The 24,693-nt window shown below is 43.5% G+C and overlaps 2 protein-coding genes across 5 annotated transcripts in view; one reads left to right on the top strand and one right to left on the bottom strand.

Moving 5' to 3' along the window:
* LOC117640573 overlaps window positions 1-24,693 on the bottom strand; it is a 63,091-nt gene that overhangs the window by 24,877 nt on the left and 13,521 nt on the right. The gene's annotated exons all lie outside the window — the stretch shown is intronic.
* LOC117640417 (phenoloxidase 2-like) lies at window positions 7,345-20,368 on the top strand. The gene is made up of 7 exons (XM_034376918.1): window positions 7,345-7,499; window positions 11,131-11,275; window positions 14,501-14,702; window positions 17,981-18,102; window positions 18,389-18,496; window positions 19,040-19,236; window positions 20,344-20,368. The coding sequence occupies exons 1-7, from the start codon at window positions 7,426-7,428 to the stop codon at window positions 20,366-20,368; spliced, it is 873 nt and encodes a 290-aa protein (XP_034232809.1). The 5' UTR covers window positions 7,345-7,425.

Raw genomic sequence — 24,693 nt, 5'->3', positions numbered from 1 at the left:
TAGTGGAAATGATGAATTATAAAATTCTTTGAGGCCAAATATCTTGAACAGCCGATCTTGCTACAGTGTGGGCCCCGTAAGCAAATTTGTAGCTCTCATTCTCAGCTTTCAGAATATGTCAAGAAAAAGTTCGGATTCACAACGTTGCTCTTGAAAAAGCCAAAAAACGAGTAAAATCTGGCATTTTTAGTGGAAATGACGAAATGTAAAAATATTCGAGGCCAAATATCTCGAATAGCCGATCTCGCTACAGTGTCGATCCCTTAAACATACTTGTAGCTCAGAGCGCCAAGAAAAAATCCGTCCCAATGAGCCCCACCTTCCCTTACTTAGTAGACAGTTAGGTTTGTAGTGAAGTTGTCTGGATTTTCAGAATATTTCGAACAGTGTGTCAAACTAAACCAATTGTTACTACGATTTTCATTCCATATAACACAATGTTAAAGAAGGATATACATGTCTACAAAATAATTGATCCAGGAAGCGGAAGAAGGGGATAACTCAATTTTGGCCATTTTCCAGGAGAAACCAAAAACTGTTAGCAGGGATAACTAAAACATAACAAATGAATGTTGCAGATGTTAATAATTTCAAAAAACATTAGTAAAATTTTGGAAAAAAATCAAAAGTGGAAGGTCACTCCGTAGAGGATTTCTGCGACTTATCACTTTCCGTTGAAATGGAAAACAGAGTCAGCTCACCTTATATTTCCTAAACAAAGAGGAATTTTGAGACAAGTCAAGTGGAACAATAGTCTGCATAAAGTGTATGTTACTCTGGTGTATTTTTTTGACTTAGCTCTTTTTTCCAAATTGAAATTTAAAATTAAGGGGGGGTTAAGTTGAGTTGATTCTTTTTACACTAGATTCATAAAAATACAAGTTGAGTTATGTCCTTTTGCCAATTTGTCAAACGGACTCATGTGGACTTCCGTTGAGTTATCTCCATTTTCCAATGAAATTTAGACCGTAAAAAGGGTTAAGTTGAGTTATACCCTTTTTCCATGTGGATTTTCTCCTAAACTGCTTGGAATTTAGTCAAATAATTTGGTGTAATGATGGAAACCATTCTAAGGCACAATAATAAAATAAAAACTCAATTTGGGGATAAGTCAAGTTATTCCCTTCTTCCGCTTCCTGGATCAATTCTCCTGCTGTAGTCAGATAGCAGAACGAGCATTACGTAAATAACCCGAGTAAAAATAGAAGGCTGCAGAAAGGCTGACGCACGGCTGACGCATGGCTGTATGGACCGTTTTTTGGCTGTATGCATGGCTGCCGTGGCTGCCTTGCAGCCATGTCGCAGCCATAGCGACGTCCTGGACTTGCAGCCATGCACGCTGCAGTGGCTGGTCTGGCTGTTTCACGGAGCGCTTTGGCTGTGAAACGCTTCAGAAGCTGCGCACAGAAGCCTTTTGGCTGCCCTAAGCAGCCTATAAACGCTGCCACGCTCAGCCAACTTAGCTGCAGTGGCTGTAGGCTGCGCGTCGCAGCGTGTTGGCTGCTGGCGCCAGCCGGGCCGTGGCTAGACGTTACAGCCATGTAGGCTGCCACGGCTGTAGGCTGCGCGTCGCAGCGTGTTGGCTGCCGGCGCCAGCCGGGCCGTGGCTAGACGTTACAGCCATGTAGGCTGCCACGGCTGTAGGCTGCGCGTCGCAGCGTGTTGGCTGCCGGCGCCAGCCGGGCCGCGGCTGGATTTTACAGCCACGCGAGGTGCAATGGCTGTAGGCTGCGCACTGCGCGTCGCAGCGTGCTGGCTGCACTTTACAGCCACGCAGGCTGCAATGGCTGTAGGCTGCGCGTCGCAGCGTGTTGGCTGCTGGATGCAGCCGGGCTACGGCAGGACTAAACAGCCATGTAGGCTGCAATGGCTGTAGGCTACGGATTGCAGCATGGTGGATGCTGGCGGTATTCAGGCAACGGTCGTATTCCTTGATGAAAGGGCTATAAAAAATAGAAAAAAATAGACTGGGTGCGTGGTATGCTGATATTTGAGTTGAATACGTTAACATACATAAGCCATGCAAGTTTCGTAAAAATCGGGAAACTTTTTTGTTATCTTTGGTATCTCGGGAACGGTAAGTCCTACGTGAAATTACTTGGCAGATTTGGATCCGGAACGGTGTTCGGACCCTAGAAAATCTACTAATCGTCTAAAAAGGGCTCCATAGAACTTCAAAGGGCGTAACAGGGACCCTCAAAGGTCCTCATGGGGACCTTCATGAACTAAGGAGTGAAGCCTAGTAGCGATATGGACGCTGCCGATGGCATCCACGAGGCTGCAGGATGCGGCCGAGATGTGGCTCTGACCCGCAGCTTCATAGCTGCTGGGGGCAGCGTGGGCCGGGCGAAAGAAGGCTGCCTGGAGCATCCTGAAGGCTGCGGGGTGCAGCCTACAGCAGCGCCTCACAGCCTCCAGGCTTCCGGGGACAGCGTGGCCCGGGCGAAGGAAGGCTGCCTGGGGCATCCTGAAGGCTGCGGGGTGCAGTCTAGAGCAGTGCCTCGCAGCCTCGTGGCTGCTGGGGGCAGCGTGGCTCGCGAAGGAAGGCTGTCTGGCGCATCCTGAAGGCTACGGGGTGCAGCCTAGAGCAGCGGGGGAGCGCTGACTGAGCTCCAAAGGGACACTTCAGTGGCTGGCAGGTGCAGCCAGAGAGGCTGCACCGGCTGCGGATGGCTGTATTTTGGCTGACGTATGTCCGAATACAGCCAATGTCTGCAGCCATCCGAGTTCCATCCGCGCGTTGTAAGCAACCTGGAGGGAGCCAGCTTGCAGCCAATCTGCAGCCTATAATTTTCTCTCGGGAAATCATCAGAAATAACAGGAAAGGTTCACATTTGATTTCAGCTAAGTAAATAAATAAAAAAATACAGTTGTTTTTCCGTACATTGAAACAATGCAAATTGCTAGGGATACCTGCAACAATAATTTATTGTTACTACATTCATAACTTTAATTCAAATAACAGGAAAAGTAGCGATCGGCAACTTTGGCCCGTCCCCGTACATTCAGAAATGTACGAATTTCGCCTATGTTTAACCCTGATGTGATTTGAACTCAGTCTGGGGTCAATTAGATGTTATTTTCATCATCAGCACCCTCAAAAAAATCAGAAAAAATGCAAAAACCCGAATAAAAAGAATGTTTAAAATATACCCCACTGGGATTTGAACCCGGGTCGGAACTTCTCCGATTCGCTTATAACTGGCACCGTTGGTTTTGTCTTGTCGCCCTGATTCCAAAAATACCCCTACATGCCCTTCTAGCTGTATCCGTGGCCGAAATCCTCCTCGACCCCATGTAGACCACGATGCACCTGCAGCAGCGCCCCCGGGGCTCGGATCGGATTTGCTGCCACCGGGCGGTTCCTAGGATCACCTAAGGAGGCTGCATACCAAATTTGGTCAAGATCGGACCCCGGGAAGTCCTCGGACGGACGGACGCACAGCTTCGTCATTTTTTTACAAAAAATAAACGGGACGGGCCAAAAATGCTTAAGGGAAGGTGGGGTACCATGTGACGGTTTTTGTTAAATGCCCGTCAACCCAATAATACCAATCACATTACATCCATAAGTAGACATGTGAACAAAATGATTCTTCACCTTATAATTTCTGTTGAGATTTCTAATTTATCTGTTTTGGTTGCTGAGTTATCCCGAGTTGGATGGGCCAAGTCAAAGTGTCACTTCGTACCCCACGTAGTACACTATGTGACAGCCTTAGTGTACCATGTGACAGTGGCCTTTTGTCTGGGTTTAAATACTATTCAGCGTACACTGTTAAAAATCGTCGTAAATTTACGACATTTTGTAGAACAATTATGTCGTTTTAAAACGACATATTTTGTTACGACTCAAGTCGTAGATATACGACTTGAGTCGTAAATTTACGACATAGTTGTCGCTAATTTTGATAGTGAGACGTTCGGTTTTGAAACGAATTAAGTCGTAAATTTACAACTTAATCGTAATTTTACGAACGATCGTAATTTATCTTTTGAATATGTCGTGCAGTTATGACTTAAGTCGTACATTTACGAATCTTGTCGTAAATTTGTGTCATGAATCGTAAATGAACGACACAAATCGTAAATAAGCGAGCACAATTGCAACTTTTCATCAACTTTTCGGGGATTTCAGATTTCAAAATATGTAATCGCGATTACGACATTGTCGTAGAGAAATGATTTTTTCGTCGTTCAGTTACGACGAAGTAGTTTCAGAACGATTTCTGTCACTATCAAAATTAGCGACGTTTTTGTCGCTAATTTACGACAAAATTTCTAACAGTGTACCTACACTGTCAGCAAACTCCGTAAAAATACGGAAATTTAACGGAGACTGTCCATTTTTTTTTACGGAGATCTCCGTTTTTTTGAATTATGGATTTTCTCCGTAAAAATATGGAAGTTATGTATATAAATGAAATAGAAGCCCTACATATCAAAAAGAACAGACTAATTCACGTTATCGATGGGTTGGGTGACCAACTGATTAGGTGTTCCAAGCCTTCCCTAAAGCGACCTCGCCTTTGGGTTTCCGTCCATTTATCCGATCCTGGCATGTTGTCAAGTGGATCTTCAAACAGTTTTGGAGAATATCACTTTCGTCTTAAAGACCACTGTTTGCATTAACATCGGAGGTAGAAGGAGGGAAGTAAACCGTTAAAATGCGTTTATTTCTGCAAAAATGCGGTTCATCTCCGTAAAAATACGGAAAATCTCCGTAAAAATATGGAAAATCTCCGTAAAAAGATGGAAAATTTACGGAGCCTCCATTCCCAAAATTAGAGTAACTTTCTCCGTAAATTTACGGACTTTTTTTCTAACAGTGTATACGCAAAGAATGAACGAAGAAGTCTTCCAGCTTTTTATTTTCGTTGAGTTAATCAATTTATCATCTTTGGTTCCCGAGCAATAAAGGTTTTAGTTACTAGTGTACAAATGTCACAGACTGAACACATTCAACTGAGTGAATCGTGGAATCCCATAGCGAATGACAGTGGTGTCACATGGTGCCCAGATCAACAGTTTTAGGGGAAACAGCAATAACGCTCAAAGTTTATGCCGTAGAGAATCGAGCCAAAGCTTGTTTTGCGCTTAAAACATCAAAGAAGAACATCTTGCAGAGCATATGCCCTTAAAATGTATTTTAAAGGTAAAAAGCGGACGCGGTGGGAAATAGAAAAAGTTTCCAATGAGCTATTTTAAGACGGTTTCCAATTCTGATCGCTACCACTCCCGTCCTTTTCGAAGGAGAGTCACGACCTATTGCACGTAGATTCTCCTTCATGATACCTTCCTTTCAGTCTTCTTACCGCTGTTGGATAGCAAGCCGTTTGGGAGAAAAAGCCAAAGTCACATGGTGGCCGTGTCACATGGTACCCCACCTTCCCTTACGATAGAGGCATTTTTTTTAAGAAGTCCGATCGTGGAACACGACCGATGCCGATTTCCTCCATTTTTTGGTCAAAGGTAGTCCTTGTGGGTCTAAGAAAGGCCACAAATTTTTTGGGCCGAAATATGCACCGTTCAGATTCTATGGGCAATTTTCGTTTTCTCTGACAACTTTTCACATAATATGGCCAAAATTGAAAAATCACCTTTCTGAGGCCTCTATGCACTCGATTGAGCTCAAAATGTGGTATCTTATGTAAAATCACGCGAGGAACACGAATCCGGTGCCCGTTTGTTGATAGGACAACCCAAACAGATGTTATGACTGTTTTTCAGGTTTTGTAGTGGTTTTTACTTTTCTTGGGGTTTTGGTGTTCGGCATCGATTTTCGCCAATCCGATGAGTGGATTTTATAGATAAAGGACCAATCTATCATACTACGAGATAAAAAGTTTGTGTACGCCGCGTGAAAAGCAGTGGCGCTGCAAAAATTGAAAAACCGTCATTTCTGGGTAGTTTTAGATCAGATAAGCCACCTTTCGCGTGACCGTCTCCGCCCCATATTCAGTCTAAATATTGTCCCAAGTGATGTCAGAGTTGGTGTGAAATTTCACCGCTGTAGCTCAAGTAGTTTGGAAATGGCAGCTTTCTAAAGTTTTGCAATCACGTAAGGCATTTACTTTAAGTAGAATTGCGGTAAATGTGAAGACTTGTCACAGATCGGGTAATAAATGAGATAGATGAGTGCGTCAAAGTTCTTTAAGCGTAATTTTGGACAAGGAATCCGATTTTGCTGCTACGAAGACCCTAGGCGAACTCTGAAGTTGGAAAAATGGCCATTTTTATGTGGTTCGCACGAAAACGTAGTTTTAGAGTACACCTAGGGCCTTCGTACCGGCAAAATCGGATTCCTTGTCCAAAATTACGCCTAGAGAACTTTGACGCACTCATCTATCTCATTTATTACCCGATCTGTGACAAGTCTTCACATTTACCGCAATTCTACTTAAAGTAAATGCCTTACGTGATTGCAAAACTTTAGAAAGCTGCCATTTCCAAACTACTTGAGCTACAGCGGTGAAATTTCACACCAACTCTGACATCACTTGGGACAATATTTAGACTGAATATGGGGCGGAGACGGTCACGCGAAAGGTGGCTTATCTGATCTAAAACTACCCAGAAATGACGGTTTTTCAATTTTTGCAGCGCCACTGCTTTTCACGCGGCGTACACAAACTTTTTATCTCGTAGTATGATAGATTGGTCCTTTATCTATAAAATCCACTCATCGGATTGGCGAAAATCGATGCCGAACACCAAAACCCCAAGAAAAGTAAAAACCACTACAAAACCTGAAAAACAGTCATAACATCTGTTTGGGTTGTCCTATCAACAAACGGGCACCGGATTCGTGTTCCTCGCGTGATTTTACATAAGATACCACATTTTGAGCTCAATCGAGTGCATAGAGGCCTCAGAAAGGTGATTTTTCAATTTTGGCCATATTATGTGAAAAGTTGTCAGAGAAAACGAAAATTGCCCATAGAATCTGAACGGTGCATATTTCGGCCCAAAAAATTTGTGGCCTTTCTTAGACCCACAAGGACTACCTTTGACCAAAAAATGGAGGAAATCGGCATCGGTCGTGTTCCACGATCGGACTTCTTAAAAAAAATGCCTCATAACCATCTTGAACCATTTCTAGGATAATTTTTGAACCAACAAGCAAAACAACTTTATGTGTTGCTTATTTTTCCACTCGGGTGGTGACGCAGTTCCTTTTACTTGCCACGTGTTTTCTGGGAAAAGATCAGCCAAGTCACGTTTGACATCGGCTTCACGATGACTCAACAACTTTCAGCGCGGCTTTGGTTCGTGTCACTGAAACGGCACGAAATCGAGACAAAATGTCTGAGTTCACGCGAGTTATTGCGAATGAGTCTTGAATTGACGTCAGAAAACGTGTCGGTCGTCTGCATTTAAGGAAAACACCGCTAGTCCAAGCAAAAGCAGTCACATTGACTTACCATGGCTCGTGGAAAGGGCAACCACGGCTGGTCGGTGGTCCGGCTGGCAGTTGTGGCGGTGATGTGCTGCTTAAAGTAAGTACGGGAGAGAAGGTTAAGTCCGGACGTTTTTTTTCCTTTTGCTTTTTGAGCTTGAATATGCTTCTTGAATCTAATTTCATTACAGGAGAGTAGAGTATGAACCTTAACCTTCAAAATGATATACGTGAAAGCGAAATCTCATCAACGGTTAGGGAGATATATGGGCCTCAAAGCCTTGCACGTGTCCGGAAACCCGGGCTTGGGCAATTCCGGACGACCTTAAAATTTGACACTACTCGAGCTTACTTTCGTTTGTTCTAATAGGAGGCATAATTTAGAGGGCGTACAAGAACATTTGCTGAGAACTAAACTGTTTGATTATCACTCAAAGCTTTATTATGAGGAATAATTTCTATTTAAACCCCTACATTGACTCCACTTCTTTGAGTAAAGACCTTTTAACATCGCTGCAATGCTTTTTTGTTCGTTTTTTAACCTTCTTGACGGTGGGGATGCAGGATGCATGCCCACAAGTTTGAACCAACTACAATACACTGCCGCTCAAAATTAGCGGCTCCTATTTTTGGAAACGGGGCAGTTTCTCTTATCGAGCTAGGACGCTGAAATTTGGTCGGTGGGTGCCCCAACTGTTCTTCTTGAGCCTTGCGAAGTATGCGGTCTGTGCGTCACCTCTTCCTCCCTGTGCAAACCCTTCCGTGGTTAAGGGGGGACCCTGGTGAAAAAATCGCCAAAATTCCAATAAATAGTATTTTCAAAGTTCATAGATAAAAATGTGCATAGAAGGTTTCAGATTCAACAGGTTGAACACCTTTAAGCTGAAGGGGTAGTTTTTTTATCATTTGGAAGGAAATAACATTGAGATCAGTTGTCGTTGGCTTCTACGCTCAACTTCACAGCTTTGCTCAGTCGACAAAAAATTTTGTCGCAGAAAGACTTCCTGCGTTCCTGGTTGACACCTACATGAGTCGTCTTGCATGGACTCTATTCATTGATGACTTGTCGAAAAATTTTAGTGACGGAATCTTGATATCAGCCCTACTTTTTTTAAAACACACCTAAAAGTTTGAAAAAAGGGAAAAAAATCACTTTTTTCTTAATGTTAAAATTTGAAAACTCATATCTCAGGACAGAAGTTGAATTTGAAAATTCCGTCACTAAAATCTCTTCTATACATCTTTAGGATAACCCAAAAAAATTTTCAAGACTTTCCGTCCCAATGAAAGACGCAGGAAGATTTTTCCCCAACGCTCCAAAAAACACTAAAAAGCCACTTTTCTCAGAGACCGTTCAACATTTTGGATTGAATTTTGTTTTGGGAACTCACCATAATGAACCTAATAATTAAGCAAAGTTTCAACTTCCTGGGATTATTTTGAAGCCTACTTAAAAGTTTCACCAGGGTCCCCCCTTAAGGGTGTAAAATCCGCGATCAACATGGCGACATTTTTGACTTCAAGTGATCGGAAACGTGAAATTTGCTGTGCACCGACTCCATCTTGAACGGCGCTCCTACCCCTACCGGGCGAGCGGGGGTTGCAAGGGGGTGGCCACCCCTACAATAGTAGATGAACATTTCCGGAACAGGATTTTTTGATTGGAATGGCTTCGTTAGCACCCAGTGTGTCTCCCTATGAATTTCAACGCCCAAATTCAACCCCTTTGCTACTGAAACGGCACAGGGTACAAAAGGGGTAGGTCCTCCCGGGGGTTGGTGCAGCCGGGGGTGGTCGGATTCGAAAAAGAAAACTTGCAGCGTGTGCAGGGGAGGTCACTGGATCGTTTGCAGTCGGTTTCAGACATTTTCGAAAATCACCCCCCGGAGGGGGTGGGGGTGACTGTGGAAATGGGTGGGTTTGTCCGATTGCAATTCCGCTTGCACGGTTGTGAAGAGGAGACTCATTGGAGTCGGTGCACAACAAATTTCACGTTTCCGATCACTTAAAGTCAAAAATGTCGCCATGTTGATCTCAGATTTTACACCCTTAACATGTAAGAGCCCCCTTAAGGTACGATAAAGAGACGGAAATACGAGGTAGAGATCGTTCCCGCCCATTTTTCCCAAAACCAGATTCCCAAAAAATTAAGTCCCAAAATATAAAAGTTCCAAAGTGGACATTTCCAATTTGTGTTTTGCCAAAGTCTTATTTGTTCCAAAAGATATATTTCCCAATATTTATTTTCCCTCCGAATCAACTGATTTCCAAAAGCGGTGGAATTGTTGCATGGTTGGTACCTCTGCCTTCGCAGTACTTTCGATTGTTAGTGGCGGGCCAGAACAAACTGGTGGCGGGTTGGCTGAGATGGACGCCGAAATTTTGACAAATCGAAAGGGGGTGACACAATTACTGTACAAGGGACACATATTTTACCGAAAGGACGTGAAGAAGGGGAGGACTTACTGGATCTGCATAAGGAAGAAGGAGTGCAGGGCACCCTTCCCTGTACTCCTGCCTCAACGAACTGAAGAAGGAGCAGGGGGACACGGAGACCATCCTCATGGAGGTCAGGATGGGAAGGAAGGTGAAGCTGGCCCCGAAGAAGAAGTGGCGTGACCTTCAAACCCGCATCCGCACCATCGTTGGAGACTACCAGACCTACAAGGATGAGCACCGAGTCCTGGACTACCTCCGAACCCTGGGCCACCACTTCCAGCTATAAATTGTTTTTTTTTCCTTTGGGAATTTATTTTTTGGAACTTCAATACATTTGGAAAATTTGGAAAATAGGAATAAATATTTTGGACAACTTTTTTTTAGGCATTACAGTTTTAGGGAAAAATTTCTGTTGGGAAAATAGGATTGGGAAAAATGACCGTGAACCGGTAGAGATGTAGCTTTTGCCTATTTTTATGGTACTCTAATTTCGTGAAGCGACCACAGCCAAACGGCTTGACCTTCTACGTTGCCGATTTGGAATTATCATTTTTAACTGATTATCTTCCTCAGGCGGGCTTTTGAGCTGTATCTTCACTGAAACCCAGTAAAAACACTGCAAATGCAAAGGCGATACTAAAGTACATTTTTTGGCGATACAATTGAGTATCGCCAATAAACGGCCTTAGGGAAAAGTATTGCCTTCAGAACGGCGATACACAGAAGTATCGCCAAAATATGGCGATACTTTTGGGTATTGCCAAAACCACGGCATTAAACAAAGGTCTTGTACCCTTGATTTGTTCTACGTTTATTGCCAAATCGCGGCAATACTCCAAAGTATCGCCAAATTTTGGCAATACTTTTGTGTATCGCCGTTTTGAAGGCAATACTTTTCCGTAAGGCCGTTTATGGGCGATACTCAATTGTATCGCCAAAAAAGGTACTAAAAGTATTGCCGTTGGATTTACAGTGAATCAAAGTGTTCGGAAATGCCCCGATTCCAGAAGTACCCCACTCCGCTTTACCAGCGGAATCGCCGGTGGCAAGTTTGCTTGACAAAAAAGAAGCCAACTATTGGCACTTCTTGATTAGATTTCTCAATTAGCTTGCCGGTAACTTTAGGCGCCTGCAATGGCAATTTTTGGCCAGCTGGGAAAGGGCCAGGCATGCTGACTGACACTAAGTCTTATTTCACCACTGTGAACGTAGAAATTTGATTGCACACTAGAAATGACCGTGTATTTAATCCATTGCATGTAATCCTGATGTTTGGAGCTTCCGCGTTACAGCGTTGCAGCCCACCGGCATGCTGCGAGGCCGACGGTGGCCGAGGCCTCCGACCTCGTCTATCTGTTCCACCGACCCGCAGAGCCCGTCTTCTCCCTGCGGGGCGTGCACCGCAATGTGGCGTTCGACGTGCCTCGCCCCTACCTGGTAAATCAGTGGCTGGTGGCTCGCGACCAGCACACCTCACTTACTCTGCAAACTCAACAGTGTACTCGACCACTCTTTAGCAGTAGTGTACACAGATCACCTCGGGAGGAGCCTAGGAGAGGGGGAGTCAAAGTCGCACTTTTTGCCTACTTGCAGGGGCAAAGTAGCACGTTTTTCCTATCTTTCAGGCGACTGGCGGCTTTCAAGGGCACTGTGCGAAGAAACCACAGTGAATCCCGTTTATTTTTGTGCTGGGATTTTCTTTAGTTCAGAACACAGGATTTACTGTGCCTGGCTACAGTATTTACTGTATCTTGTACAAGATATTCCGTACTCCACTCCTGTGCTACAGTAAATCCTGTACAAAGTACAGTGGATCCTGTAAAAAAGGTACAGTAAATCCTGTACTCTGAACTACAGTGACAGCTGTACTAATCACTACAGGATTTACTGTGATGTTTTCCCACACTGTAAAAAATTAGTTCGTAAATTTACAAACAATTTATGGGTAATTTCGTTGCACAAATTATCTGTAAATTTACAACGTCTTTTTGTTTATTAACGATTTATGAATTATTCTTCACGCAGTAATTTGTAAAATTACAAACTTTTTACACCCTCAAAATGACGTGGACCGCTTTTGTTCTACCTTGTCACGCTGATTAAATGGAGATTAACTTATTTCAGCGTTGTTGTTTAGTTTTATGAAACATCTTGTAAAATGATGAAGGCATCACCATATCTCGTAATCTTACAAGCGATTTGTGCAACGAAATTACCCAAGCATTTGTTGTAATTTTAGGAAACTTTTCATGTTTTTGTGACATTGTTGTAGTATTTTAGTCACGTTTGAGATGTATTTTGTTCGTACCATTTCATACGGCGGTGTTCACGAACAAATTTAATCAAATTAAGAAGATTTCTGTGATGAATAATTCATAAAACGGCCTCTACGAATAAATTTCATAAAATAACGAAATGTTATTGTTACTTTACAGAGAATTTGTAAAAAAAAAAAATTCGTAAATTCACAATAATTTTTTACAGTGCACAGTGGGGCTAGAGAGGGGGGGCAAAAACCCCAGTGCCCCTCCCCCATAGCCCCTTGATAGCCGCCTGAAAGATAGGCAAAAAGCGTCTTGGCCCCTGTAAGTACAGTACCAACTCGATCGCTGTCGCGCGACAGCGATTGTGAGAGCAGTGCGTTCGCTGCGACTAGCCCCGGCCGCGCTGGCGAGCGCCACAGCGCTCCGGCCGGCTGGGGCAGCCTAGCGGCAGATGGACGCCGAGCAGACGAGCTGTCACCTACCAGCCGGTGAACGCCAGGGCAAGGGGGGCGGGGAGGGTGCATGGCTAGGCTCGGTCCGGCCGCTGGCTGGCCCGAGCGAGCGCGCGTCGGCGCTGCCGGCAGCTCGGGCCGGCAAGCGAAGCGGGCTAGCGCCGAATCCTATGTCCCTCTCGCACACGACAGCGATCGAGGCGACAGCGATCGAGTTGGTACTGTAGGCAAAAAGTGCGACTGACACCCCCCTCCCCCCCCCTCTCTCTCCATTTTTCACTTCTTCGATTCATTTTTAAAAGATGCCGGCATGCACAACTCAAAACGTAAACTACATTTTTATTTGCAAGCTTTCTAACCAATCATTTCACTATAATTGATCAAAAATGTACAAAATAGACAAATTTTCGGGACTTTTCCGCTTAAAAAGCTTACAGTTTACAATATAATGGAGATTTTGAGCTATGCATGCCGGCATTTTTGGAAAATGAATCGAAGAAGTGAAAAATGTCAAGGTCAACCTTTTACGACAAAATAGTATGCGCAAGGAGATATTTTAAGATACAGCCTAAATATGCTCAAAAAGACTCTTTGACTGGGTTCAGAGCCTGGGATGTGCCTTCAAAAATCAAATTTTAGTCTCCTCCACTGTTAAAAAAAGTTATGAATTTTCAAAGCAATTTTGATGACAATTTTCCGAACACGGATATGAATTTTACAAACATTGCAATTTTCATAACTTGATGCGAAAATTCGAAACAATTTCGTAAAATTGACAATTGTTGGTAATTTTCAAACCATGTTCTGAAAATTGCGAATCTTAAGTGTTGATTTGGAGCACACAATAGTAATTTTCCGAATCCGATCGTAAATTTCATAACTGGCTCAAGAGGCGTGGCTAAGGGGCGCTTGTAGAGTCATCAGGCAGCTGACCCTCCATCCCCAGTGGAACGTGGTAGCACAGCGGTAAAGAGCGTGCTCCACAAGTCAAAGATCCCGGGTTCGAAACTCGCTGATCAAAAGCAGAATTGGTTCAATAAATGGCATAAGGCCGCATAGGTGTTCATATACATGAACACTAAGTTCCTTTTGCTTAACTGCCCTAAAATGACCTCGCAAACGCGAATATGAATTTTCATAACGTGATATGAATTTTCATAACGTGATTGTAAAACAATTTACAATCATTTCTGATTTTAATTTTCATAACAATTGTTTGTGAAAAAAAATGCCAACCAATGTTATGAAAATTTCAATTGATTTTTTTAACAGTGTCGAAGAAAGATTTTATATTCCGAACAAATTATGATACTGGGATCCATTTTGAAAATGGCAAGATTTTCACCAGAACCTCCCCTTAAAACTGCCGTTTCCAGTGGCGTCGGAAGTCCCTCAGGGCCCAAGTTTCGTCGCTCTACAGGGAACGGTAGGGAAACAGGACCCATTTTTCACTTTTTATAGAAAAGTTTTGAAAAGTCTTGAATAAAAACTTTGAACCGCTATATCTCGGAAACTACTGGGGCTACGGCTGTGAGATTTAACAAGGATGTTCCTCCCTATGAGGGCAACATTTGATGTAAATATGAGCAAAATACGAGATGGTCGATTAAGGTCGTGTAAATCTACCATGGAACGCCCATAAGTAGTAAACTAGGCACACTCTCGTTAGATTGTACTCAGCTGAGTGAGTACTCTCTCGCAGAAGGAGCGTACTAGTGAGTACACGCCGAATACAGTGTACTGAGCTCACTGTTGAGTTTGCAGAGCAGTGACAAAGAATGAGGCCCTTAAGAGCATCCACATTACGATTTTTTGCGATGAAAAAGCTCAGATGGATCTCGGGAGTATTCAAACGAACGTAACCGGTTACGTTCCTGCAGTGAGAGTGCGGATAGTAACGGCTTGCGGGTGAAAAGCGTAACCGGTGCGTCTACCTTTCGCCGCAGCCTGAGCGCTACCGCCACGTTGCTCAAGAGATCCGTGCTGCCGCCTTGCGCAGCGGCGCACGCCTCATCCTGGTGCCCAATCTTCCAATGCCAGAGAAAGAGTTCGCAGATGTCAACGGGATCCTACCTTACCGGAGTCCGTTTACCATCTCGGCACCAACGTTTCTCAACCTCGTCAGACGATTCTGGCACTTTTTTCGTGGTAAGTTCTTGCAACGGTTTTTGTAGAGGCATTTTTTTTAAGAAGTCCGATCGTGGAACACGACCGATGGCGATTTCCTCCATTTTTTGGTCAAAGGTAGTCCTTGTGGGTCTTAGAAAGGCCACCAATTTTTTGGGCCGAAATATGCACCGTTCAGATTCTATTGGCAATTTTCGTTTCCTCTGACAACTTTCTACATGATATGGCCAAAATTGAAAAATCACCTTTCTGAGGCCTCTATGCACTCGTTTGAGCTCAAAATGTGGTATCTTATCTAAAATCACGCGAGGAACACGAATCCGGTGCCCGTTTGTTGATAGGACAACCCAAACAGATGTTATGTCTGTTTTTCAGGTTTTGTAGTGGGTTTTACTTTTCTTGGGGTTTTGGTGTTCGGCATCGATTTTCGCCAATCCGATGAGTGGATTTTATAGATAAAGGACCAATCTATCATACTACGAGATAAAAAGTTTGTGTACGCCGCGTGAAAAGCAGTGGCGCTGCAAAAATTGAAAAACCGTCATTTCTGGGTAGTTTTAGATCAGATAAGCCACCTTTCGCATGACCGTCTCCGCCCCATATTCAGTCTAAATATTGTCCCAAGTGATGTCAGGGTTGGCGTGAAATTTCACCGCTGTAGCTCAAGTAGTTTGGAAATGGCAGCTTTCTAAAGTTTTGCAATCACGTAAGGCATTTACTTTAAGTAGAATTGCGGTAAATGTGAAGACTTGTCACAGATCGGGTAATAAATGAGATACATGAGTGCGTCAAAGTTCTTTAAGCGTAATTTTGGACAAGGAATCCGATTTTGCCGGTACGAAGACCCTAGGTGTACTCTAAAACTACATTTTCGTGCAACTCACATAAAAATGGCCTTTTTTCCGACTTCAGAGTTCGCCTAGGGTCTTCGTACCAGCAAAATCGGATTCCTTGTCCAAAATTACGCTTAGAGAACCTTGACGCACTCATCTATCTCATTTATTACCCGATCTGTGACAAGTCTTCACATTTACCGCAATTCTACTTAAAGTAAATGCCTTGCGTGATTGCAAAACTTTAGAAAGCTGCCATTTCCAAACTACTTGAGCTACAGCGGTGAAATTTCACGCCAACCCTGACATCACTTGGGACAATATTTTGACTGAATATGGGGCGGAGACGGTCACGCGAAAGGTGGCTTATCTGATCTAAAACTACCCAGAAATGACGGTTTTTCAATTTTTGCAGCGCCACTGCTTTTCACGCGGCGTACACAAACTTTTTATCTCGTAGTATGATAGATTGGTCCTTTATCTATAAAATCCACTCATCGGATTGGCGAAAATCGATGCCGAACACCAAAACCCCAAGAAAAGTAAAAACCACTACAAAACCTGAAAAACAGTCATAACATCTGTTTGGGTTGTCCTATCAACAAACGGGCACCGGATTCGTGTTCCTCGCGTGATTTTACATAAGATACTGCATTTTGAGCTCAATCGAGTGCATAGAGGCCTCAGAAAGGTGATTTTTCAATTTTGGCCATATTATGTGAAAAGATGTCAGAGAAAACGAAAATTGCCCATAGAATCTGAACGGTGCATATTTCGGCCCAAAAAATTTGTGGCCTTTCTTAGACCCACAAGGACTACCTTTGACCAAAAAATGGAGGAAATCGGCATCGGTCGTGTTCCACGATCGGACTTCTTAAAAAAAATGCCTCAGAAAAAAAAAAACTGACACATTAAAATGTCATAGGACATGCCAGGGGGTGGCAACGGCCTTAAAAAGAGCGTGAAGCGATGCTCGCGCCGTCAGTGCAGAGGTTGCGTACTTGTTCGAGATTATGAAAAGTAGACTGTTTTATTCAAAACGCTTTGCACCGATGGAAAGAGCTTGGAATTTACGGTGCATTAGGCTTATTGCTCTTCTCGAAGCTCCTCCCTTACATGATATTAAGGTGCAGTGAAAACACCAAAAAACAAGAGAAATCATCAAATTTAGGAAAAAACTCGGATGCGCCATGTTGATGTAAATGATTCCGCCCTTGTGTTCGGTTGAATTGGAAGTATCATGCAATCTACTAGGCCCAATGCACCCCAAATTTTGTGCTCTTTTGATCTGTGGAAAGCGTTTTGCAATCAACGGCCTAGATCTCACAATCGAAGCAAAATAAGTAACCCCTGCACCTCACTCGCGCATGGCTTCACGCGCTTCCTAGGCCGTTGCCGCCCCCTGGACATGCTTTGACGCTGTTTAACACATTCGCTCCGGAGCGAGAACGGTGTTCTCGTCGCTTTCCACGATTTTCCATCCATTTAAGGGGGTAGTACACTTCGCAAGGTTTAAAAAATTGTGTTTTCGAAAATTATTTGCGGGTAGAGGAGGTAAGGTACGTCAGACCTTATTTAATTTTCATTTTGGACCAAAATCACTTGTATGGAGCGCAGTTGGAGGCAGCAATTGCGACTTCCACGAATTTTTCGAAACCAGTGCAAAAATAGCACGGTTTACGTGATACAGACCGCAATTTTCATCCGATTTGGACGAGATTTCGCACAAACAACCTTGAGACCCGTCATTCTGGTGTGAACTAGGATAATTGTGATCAATTTTGTTTTACTATATTTAAACTTAAGTTTTTTGAAAGAAAATGGGATAGAAAAATGCTGTTTTCTGAATTTGTCATTTTGTCATGTTGTTTGAGGTACTAATAACTATTGCAAAAAATTTTCCTCAGTTCACATCAGAATGACATGTATTTACATGGTCCACACAAAATTTGGACCCTTTAGGTCCCACCGTTTGGTCCAAATCGCGCAAACCAACCACCTGTGTATTTTTTGCAGTCGTTTAGAGAAATTCGACAAACTCGCAATAGCTGCTTCAGACACCTATCAAAATTTGTGATTTTGATCATTATTTACAGTATGAAGAGATCCCATGATCAGTTTTGACGCCCCGTATGTCATGCGTCCGCAAAAATTTAACGCAAACACAGTATTTTTTGACCTTGCGTAGTGTACTACCCCCTTGATTTCACTTCCGAGTGAACGTGCCAAGCACATCCGGCGTCGTTGATAGTTTGTTCCCGCATGGTGACACATATTGTCGAACGCTTACTTTATTTTGTACTAATGTATTCTGCCTAGTGGACATAAAATTGTATCACTCTCGGATGTCCTTAAAATTGCGTCATCCTTGGGGCTAAAAGAGTCCTAAAACATTCTGTGTGGACGTTTTTTTTAGTGTGGAGTTACGAAAATACGTTACAACTGCGTGTGCTGTTTTGTTTTTAGACAGCAAAACGGTGCCTGAGCTGGTGGCAAAGGCTGTGTGGGCTCGACTTCATTTCAACCCGGAGATGATTCTGCACACACTTCTTCTCACGATGTTGAGGTCCTCTCTTAAGGGTGTAAAGGTAACGTGTGTGACTCTAAGGCATCTGAGCACTGCCTAGGAGTGAATACACGCTACTGAGTCAGTACCGGCGAGTGACTGAGTATACCGTTGAATTCACTGAAAGGTGGCTGCAATTCATTGATACACAAATGATATTAATGTTGAACTCTAAAATATGCAAATTAAATCTCAAAGTTCTGTCCCCTTAATTTTAGCCCGCAGGATAGTGTATCCAAAGAGCCCCTACCAAACTTCACCACAACAAAAGTTTCACAAAAGCTTGTGTGGTCACACTTCTGTTCCAGGACGTTCAGATACCAGAGCTTCCCCAGTACATTCCTGAACTTTACACAGACGACGAGTTCTTTGCGAAGGTCCGCGAGGAGATGTACTTCCTTCCAGAAAAAAATAGAGTAAGTTAACTCGTCACCGAAACATAATTGAATAATTGCTTCAATTCCTCTGAGGGCATGCTTGGTATGTCGGTGGCAACTTTGACTGAACCTGAAGAGTTTGAACTCAAATACGCACATAGTACGAGACGATTGACTCGATGGCGAAATTCTGCCTTTACGTCATACGTCAGGAACCTTGGAACCTGTAAAACTTTAACATACCTTGTGCGAAGCGAATTTCTTATAAAGGAATCTGTTAAAAAGCCTTTCCAAGTATTCGGGCAAACTCTCTTACAAACTTTCTTCTTTGCATCACGATGTACTTATGCAACTTGTGAAGAAATTGCTCTGAAACGTTACAAACCAATGCTTCGCAACGTTGCAAACTTTTTCTTCTCAGCTTACGAACTAGTATTTCTTTGCAATGCGAAGAAAAAAGTTCGCGAGGGAGTTTGTAATGCAAAGCCGGAGACTCGTGATGCAAAATACTTTTCTTTGCATGCTTTTGAATGTGAGCTTTTACCCTATCACGAACCGGTCTCTCGCGAAATCCTTGATTAGATCCCGGTGCCCGTGTTGAGAAACGTGACGGCGGATAAGGAGTCACCGCTGTGGTACTTCCGGGAAGATCCTAATTACAACGTGTTCCACTGGAAATGGCATGCGAGGTACCCCATGGGATACGACGACCCGCAGTACGTGGACCTGCCTCGCCGAGGAGAATTGTTCGTGCATCTGCATCGGCAGATTGTTGCTCGGTGAGTCCTGCTCGAACGTGACGAAAGTCACATTGTAACAATTATGACATGTTTTATGCAGTCTTAAAAGCCTGCAAAGAAAAGTACTTACCAGTAGTATTATCCAGCTATCAATTACGAAAACCCTTGCGATGTTTCTCGCATTGGAATGGAATAGTTTTGTAAGTTGCGGAGGAAAACATCCGTTCCGTTGCGAAACATTTATTTTTCAACGTCTCAAAGTATTTCCTTTGCCATTTGAAAACTAATACTTCGCAAGAATAAGTGGGAACGAAGTGAAACAGGACTTTTTGGTCCGCCCTTCTATTCTGAATGAAGGGGCAGGACCTGTACCGTTGTGTCTGCACTGCAAATTGGATGAACAGACTTCTCGCCAAAATTTGGCGAGACATTTGGTCAGACCTGAAAGTCTCGCCAAAATTTGGTCTGACAAAGAAGTCTCACAACAAAATGGCCAGACACAAAAATCTCGCTACAAAATGGCCAGACTTCTGTGTCTGACCGCCGCCTTGAGGCCGTAATGCGCCGGATGGTTACGGGCTACAGACCGTGGTCACACACAAAAGTCCCGCCATTTTGTGGCAAGACTTTTTTGTCTCACCAAATTTTGGCGAGACTTCCAGGTCGGACCAAAACCTGAGTGGTGAGCAGTCTGACCTTTGTACTTGTAGCGTGTATCTTCGTTGTAGTCGCGGTATTGTGTTGGGGCCTGTTTTAGACCAAGATCTCGCCCCCTCGCTCTAAATCATCGACACTCCTTCACCTGGATGAGACCGTTGTCGTATAGGGTACTTCGGAGGAAACCTAGACCGAAGTCCGACAGAACGGAGAAACAAAAGCATCGCGCGCCGTGCTGAGCGTGGTGGGGGCCGGAATCGGCAGAGTGGGGGTAGATGCGCGCGCCGCCTTCACCCCACTCCGCCGATTTCGACCCCCACCACAACTCAGCACGGCCGCGCATGCTCTTTTTTTCTCCCGTCTGTCGCTGAGGTTCCGTCTAGGCTTTTTCGAAGTCCCTTCCGGTGTATGCTGCCAAACCTGAACGAAAGAAGTGCCTGTCAGGGCCTGGCTTTGCATGCGTAAGAAGCCTTTTTTATTTTTATCCAGGTACAACGCTGAGAGACTTCACTAACTGTTCTTCCGGCAGCTGCCGATGGATTGAGGGAAGCCGCTACAATTTCGGCTCTTTCCGAAAGATAGGTTCATCTAAACGGGGCAGTGCAACCATTGGCAACAAGCCAACACATCGCTTGTAAGTTTTACATTTATTAAAGATGGAAATGAGATGACTTCCCTTTTTCTATTTTTTCGGATGACGGAGGTTGGGAAGTTCCTTCATTTTCGTGAGTCTTTGGGTATCTGGAAAGTTAAGTAATGTAAAGTGTCTTCCCCCTTCTTAAGAAGGCCAGAAATTTTTGCTTGTAAGGGTTTTGTTGTACTTCTCTCTGACAAATTGCTTAAGGGAGACTCATACATGTTACATAGACTATTTTAAAATTTATTCTTGACGTAGACCGCTAAGATTTTACCAATTTTTTTAAAGATCCTTAGATAATGAAAAGCTTAATTTTGGCTTTAAAGGAAAGTGATTTGGACAAAATTTTTTAGAATTTAGTCGAAACGTTTAAAATTTTGCTTCTCGAGATTTTGTTCGCTACTTGCTCAGATCTGTGGGGGAAAAATCAGGGAGACTCATCCCCAGTAGTGTCATAGAGCTAATTTATTTAATACGTGCAACGCCTTCCCATGACCCCCTCCGATTTTGACCAAAATTTTTTTCTGAGATGCCCTTATGGTAAGAAAAAACATCCTAAAATATTAGGTCGCTAAAAAATTTATTGGCCGAGAAAACAAATGTTTTCTAAATTTGCCACTTTTTTTACTTAATTTGGGAGTTTCTTTACTACTCTGAGGTTTTTGGTGCTAAGTGGCTGAAAATCAGTATTCTTATGTAAAATTGCCCAAGGAACAAGAATATGGTCACAGATTTGACCTACGACCGATATCTTGAGAAATACTTACCCAAAACGACCAAATTTTACTGAAAATACCCAAATTTTGGGGAAACGGTCAAAAATATTTTTTATCCACGATCCGTTGACGCCATCTTGTAGAAAAAGAGCTAATAAAGCTAATGAGCACACGCCCAGGTTCGTAGCTCAAACCGTTTAGAAGCTGTAAGGCGTCGAAGTTGGAGATTTTTTGAGGGGGCCTGAATACCGGCACTTTTGACCTCTGCGCTCAATGTCCGGCACCCGAGCCGTACCAGCCATCATCCTTGCTTTCGAGGTGAGGTCTGCGTGCGCAATGGGAGTCAAGAAGAGGGTGAAGCGGCACAGCGTTTCTGAACAGGGTCCTCTTTAGAGCGCCTGAACAGCCGAGGGTTGGTAAGCTCACCAAGCGGCGCTTGGAAAGCACTCGCCGCACCGTGGGCTCGCTCAAGGCCACGAACAATGCTATTCGGTGTAAGTCTAAAACTGTCGCCCTCGACAAGCTTCGGATTCTGTTGGCTGCCCCTTCCTTCTCTCTCTTTCCCACATGGTCCAAAGCCGTTGCCCCCGACCCCTCAACCTGCCCCCAATACCGGATATATTGTTTCAGATGAATTTCAAGCTTTTTGTCGGAAGCTGTCGCCCTTTACTAAGCTTAGGAAGTTCTTCGGAATCTGTCGGCGTTTCCCCGGCGGTTTTCTCACTTTCCCAACCCTGAGGGGTCGAGGGCGAGGGGTTTGAAAAGTTATGGGAAAGGGTGGAAAACAGCAAGGGGCAGCCGACGACTCGCGATTCTCTTCCGAACCTTCCTGAGGGCGACAGCTTGAGACCACTTTCTATTTTCTCTGACCTTTTTCTCTAGTTTTATTCGCAAGGTTCAATACTTTAAGGCGGTATAAATAGGTATTAAATACGATATTATTGATTTCCGGAGCGAAACGCATGAGCTAAGCAAGCACCCCTACTTCGCATTACTTACACCTCATTCCAGCTTTTAAATTTTTCCCAATCCTGCACTGTGGGAAAAAATCACAGTAAATCCTGTAGTGATTAGTACAGCTGTCACTGTAGTTCAGAGTACAGGATTTACTGTACTTTTTTTACAGGATCTACTGTACTTTGTACGGGATTTACTGTTACCACAGGAGTGGAGTACGGAATATCCTGTACCAGGTACAGTAAATGCTGTAACCAGGCACAGTAAATACTGTGTCCTGAACTACAGTAAATCCCGGCAAAGAAATTAACGGGATTTACTGTGGTTTTTTCGCACAGTGTGGTTGCGATTTTCCCTTACCTAATTACGGTTTTCCCTGACCTCCAATGCCTCTTTAAATTTACCTTACTTTACTATGACTCCCCTTATTTCTCTGACCAGTGTGAAAGTGTGAACCTTGCGTTGCCCTCGAGCTGTCGACCGCACTCTCAGACTGTTATTGACTTGTCTCTAGTTAAAGAGCATTTTACACAGCAATAAAAAGTACTGTTAATATCTATGTAAGAGTTTGTTCGTTATATTGACGTAAGAAGATTATTTTCAAGCTTTTGTTCGGTTATGGTCTCAAGCTGTCACCCTCAGGAAGGTTCGGAAGAGAATCGCGAGTCGTCGGCTGCCCCTTGCTGTTTTCCACCCTTTCCCATAACTTTTCAAACCCCTCGCCCTCGTCCCCTCAGGGTTGGGAAAGTGAGAAAACCGCCGGGGAAACGCCGACAGATTCCGAAGAACTTCCTAAGCTTAGTAAAGGGCGACAGCTTCCGACAAAAAGCTTGAAATTCATCTGAAACAATATATCCGGTATTGGGGGCAGGTTGAGGGGTCGGGGCAACGGCTTTGGACCATGTGGGAAAGAGAGAGAAGGAAGGGGCAGCCAACAGAATCCGAAGCTTGTCGAGGGCGACAGTTTTGGACTTACACCGAATAGCATTGTTCGTGGCCTTGAGCGAGCCCACGGTGCGGTGAGTGCTTTCCAAGCGCCGCTTGGTGAGCTTACCAACCCTCGGCTGTTCAGGCGCTCTAAAGAGGACCCTGTTCAGAAACGCTGTGCCGCTTCACCCTCTTCTTGACTCCCATTGCGCACGCAGACCTCACCTCGAAAGCAAGGATGATGGCTGGTACGGCTCGGGTGCCGGACATTGAGCGCAGAGGTCAAAAGTGCCGGTATTCAGGCCCCCTCAAAAAATCTCCAACTTCGACGCCTTACAGCTTCTAAACGGTTTGAGCTACGAACCTGGGCGTGTGCTCATTAGCTTTATTAGCTCTTTTTCTACAAGATGGCGTCAACGGATCGTGGATAAAAAAAATTTTTGACCGTTTCCCCCCAAAAATTTTGGGGATTTTCAGTAAAATTTGGTCGTTTTGGGTAAGTATTTCTCAAGATATCGGTCGTAGGTCAAATCTGTGACCATATTCTTGTTCCTTGGGCAATTTTACATAAGAATACTGATTTTCAGCCACTTAGCACCAAAAACCTCAGAGTAGTAAAGAAACTCCCAAATTAAGTAAAAAAAGTGGCAAATTTAGAAAACATTTGTTTTCTCGGCCAATAAATTTTTTAGCGACCTAATATTTTTTGGATGTTTTTTCTTACCATAAGGGCATCTCAGAAAAAAATTTTGGTCAAAATCGGAGGGGGTCATGGGAAGGCGTTGCACGTATTAAATAAATTAGCTCACAGAATTGACTAGAATGGGCTTTATATCTGCAATAGTTTTCAAGAAAAAAAATAAAAACAATTTTTTAAACAATTTTTTAAACAAATTTTTCAACAAAAAATTGTTTTTATTTTTTTTCTTGAAAACTCTTGCAGATATAAAGCCCATTGTAGTCAATTCTATGACACTACTGGGGATGAGTCTCCCTGATTTTTTCCCCACAGATCTGAGCAAGTATGCGAACAAATCTTACGAGAAGCAAAATTTAAACGTTTCGACTAAATCTCTAAAAAATGTCCAAAGTCACTTTCCCTTAAGCCAAAATGAAGCTTACTCAATTATCTAAAAGGATTTTAACACAGAAATTGTAAAATCTTAATCCGTCTACATCAAAAAATTTTTTTAGAAAAGTGCTTTTAACATGTATGAGCCCCCTTAAGGCATAAATGGTCTTTCTGATTTCCAGTTTCGTTCTTCTTGTTCTCAAAGCCACGATTTAATAGCTGTTTCCAGCCCATTCGTTATTCGACATACCTTCCTCGCGAAGCTCGTTTTAACCGGTTATTAGTTCTCCTTTTGTCAAAGCCTTCAAAGAGAAGGTGTAATAGAAAGTCACGAAAGCTTCATTATAACTTCTGTTTTTGTTACAGCCGATAAAAGACTTCGTGCAGAATCATTTCAAGCAAAGAGCCTTGTACGAGGAAGTACTCAAACAGGACTATGTGGTGTATGTAAGTCACCGAGTAGTAATTCCTAAGGCTTTTTGATAGATGGCGGATTTGCTCTCGAGAGCTGTGACCTCCCTTTTTAAATT

Source organism: Thrips palmi, unplaced genomic scaffold (assembly GCF_012932325.1).
Source record: "Thrips palmi isolate BJ-2018 unplaced genomic scaffold, TpBJ-2018v1 HiC_scaffold_12, whole genome shotgun sequence".
Classification (NCBI taxonomy): Eukaryota; Metazoa; Arthropoda; class Insecta; order Thysanoptera; family Thripidae; genus Thrips; species Thrips palmi.
This window is presented reverse-complemented; position numbering and strand designations above follow the sequence as displayed.

What these genes read in the sequence shown, in the direction of transcription:
- LOC117640417 (XM_034376918.1), top strand. Translation starts at nt 7,426, where the DNA reads ATGGCTCGTGGAAAGGGCAACCACGGCTGGTCGGTGGTCCGGCTGGCA. An exon ending in ATTCTGGCACTTTTTTCGTG is followed by an intron (nt 14,703 to 17,980) that starts GTAAGTTCTTGC and finishes TTTTGTTTTTAG; the next exon opens with ACAGCAAAACGGTGCCTGAG. An exon ending in CCTCTCTTAAGGGTGTAAAG is followed by an intron (nt 18,103 to 18,388) that starts GTAACGTGTGTG and finishes CTTCTGTTCCAG; the next exon opens with GACGTTCAGATACCAGAGCT.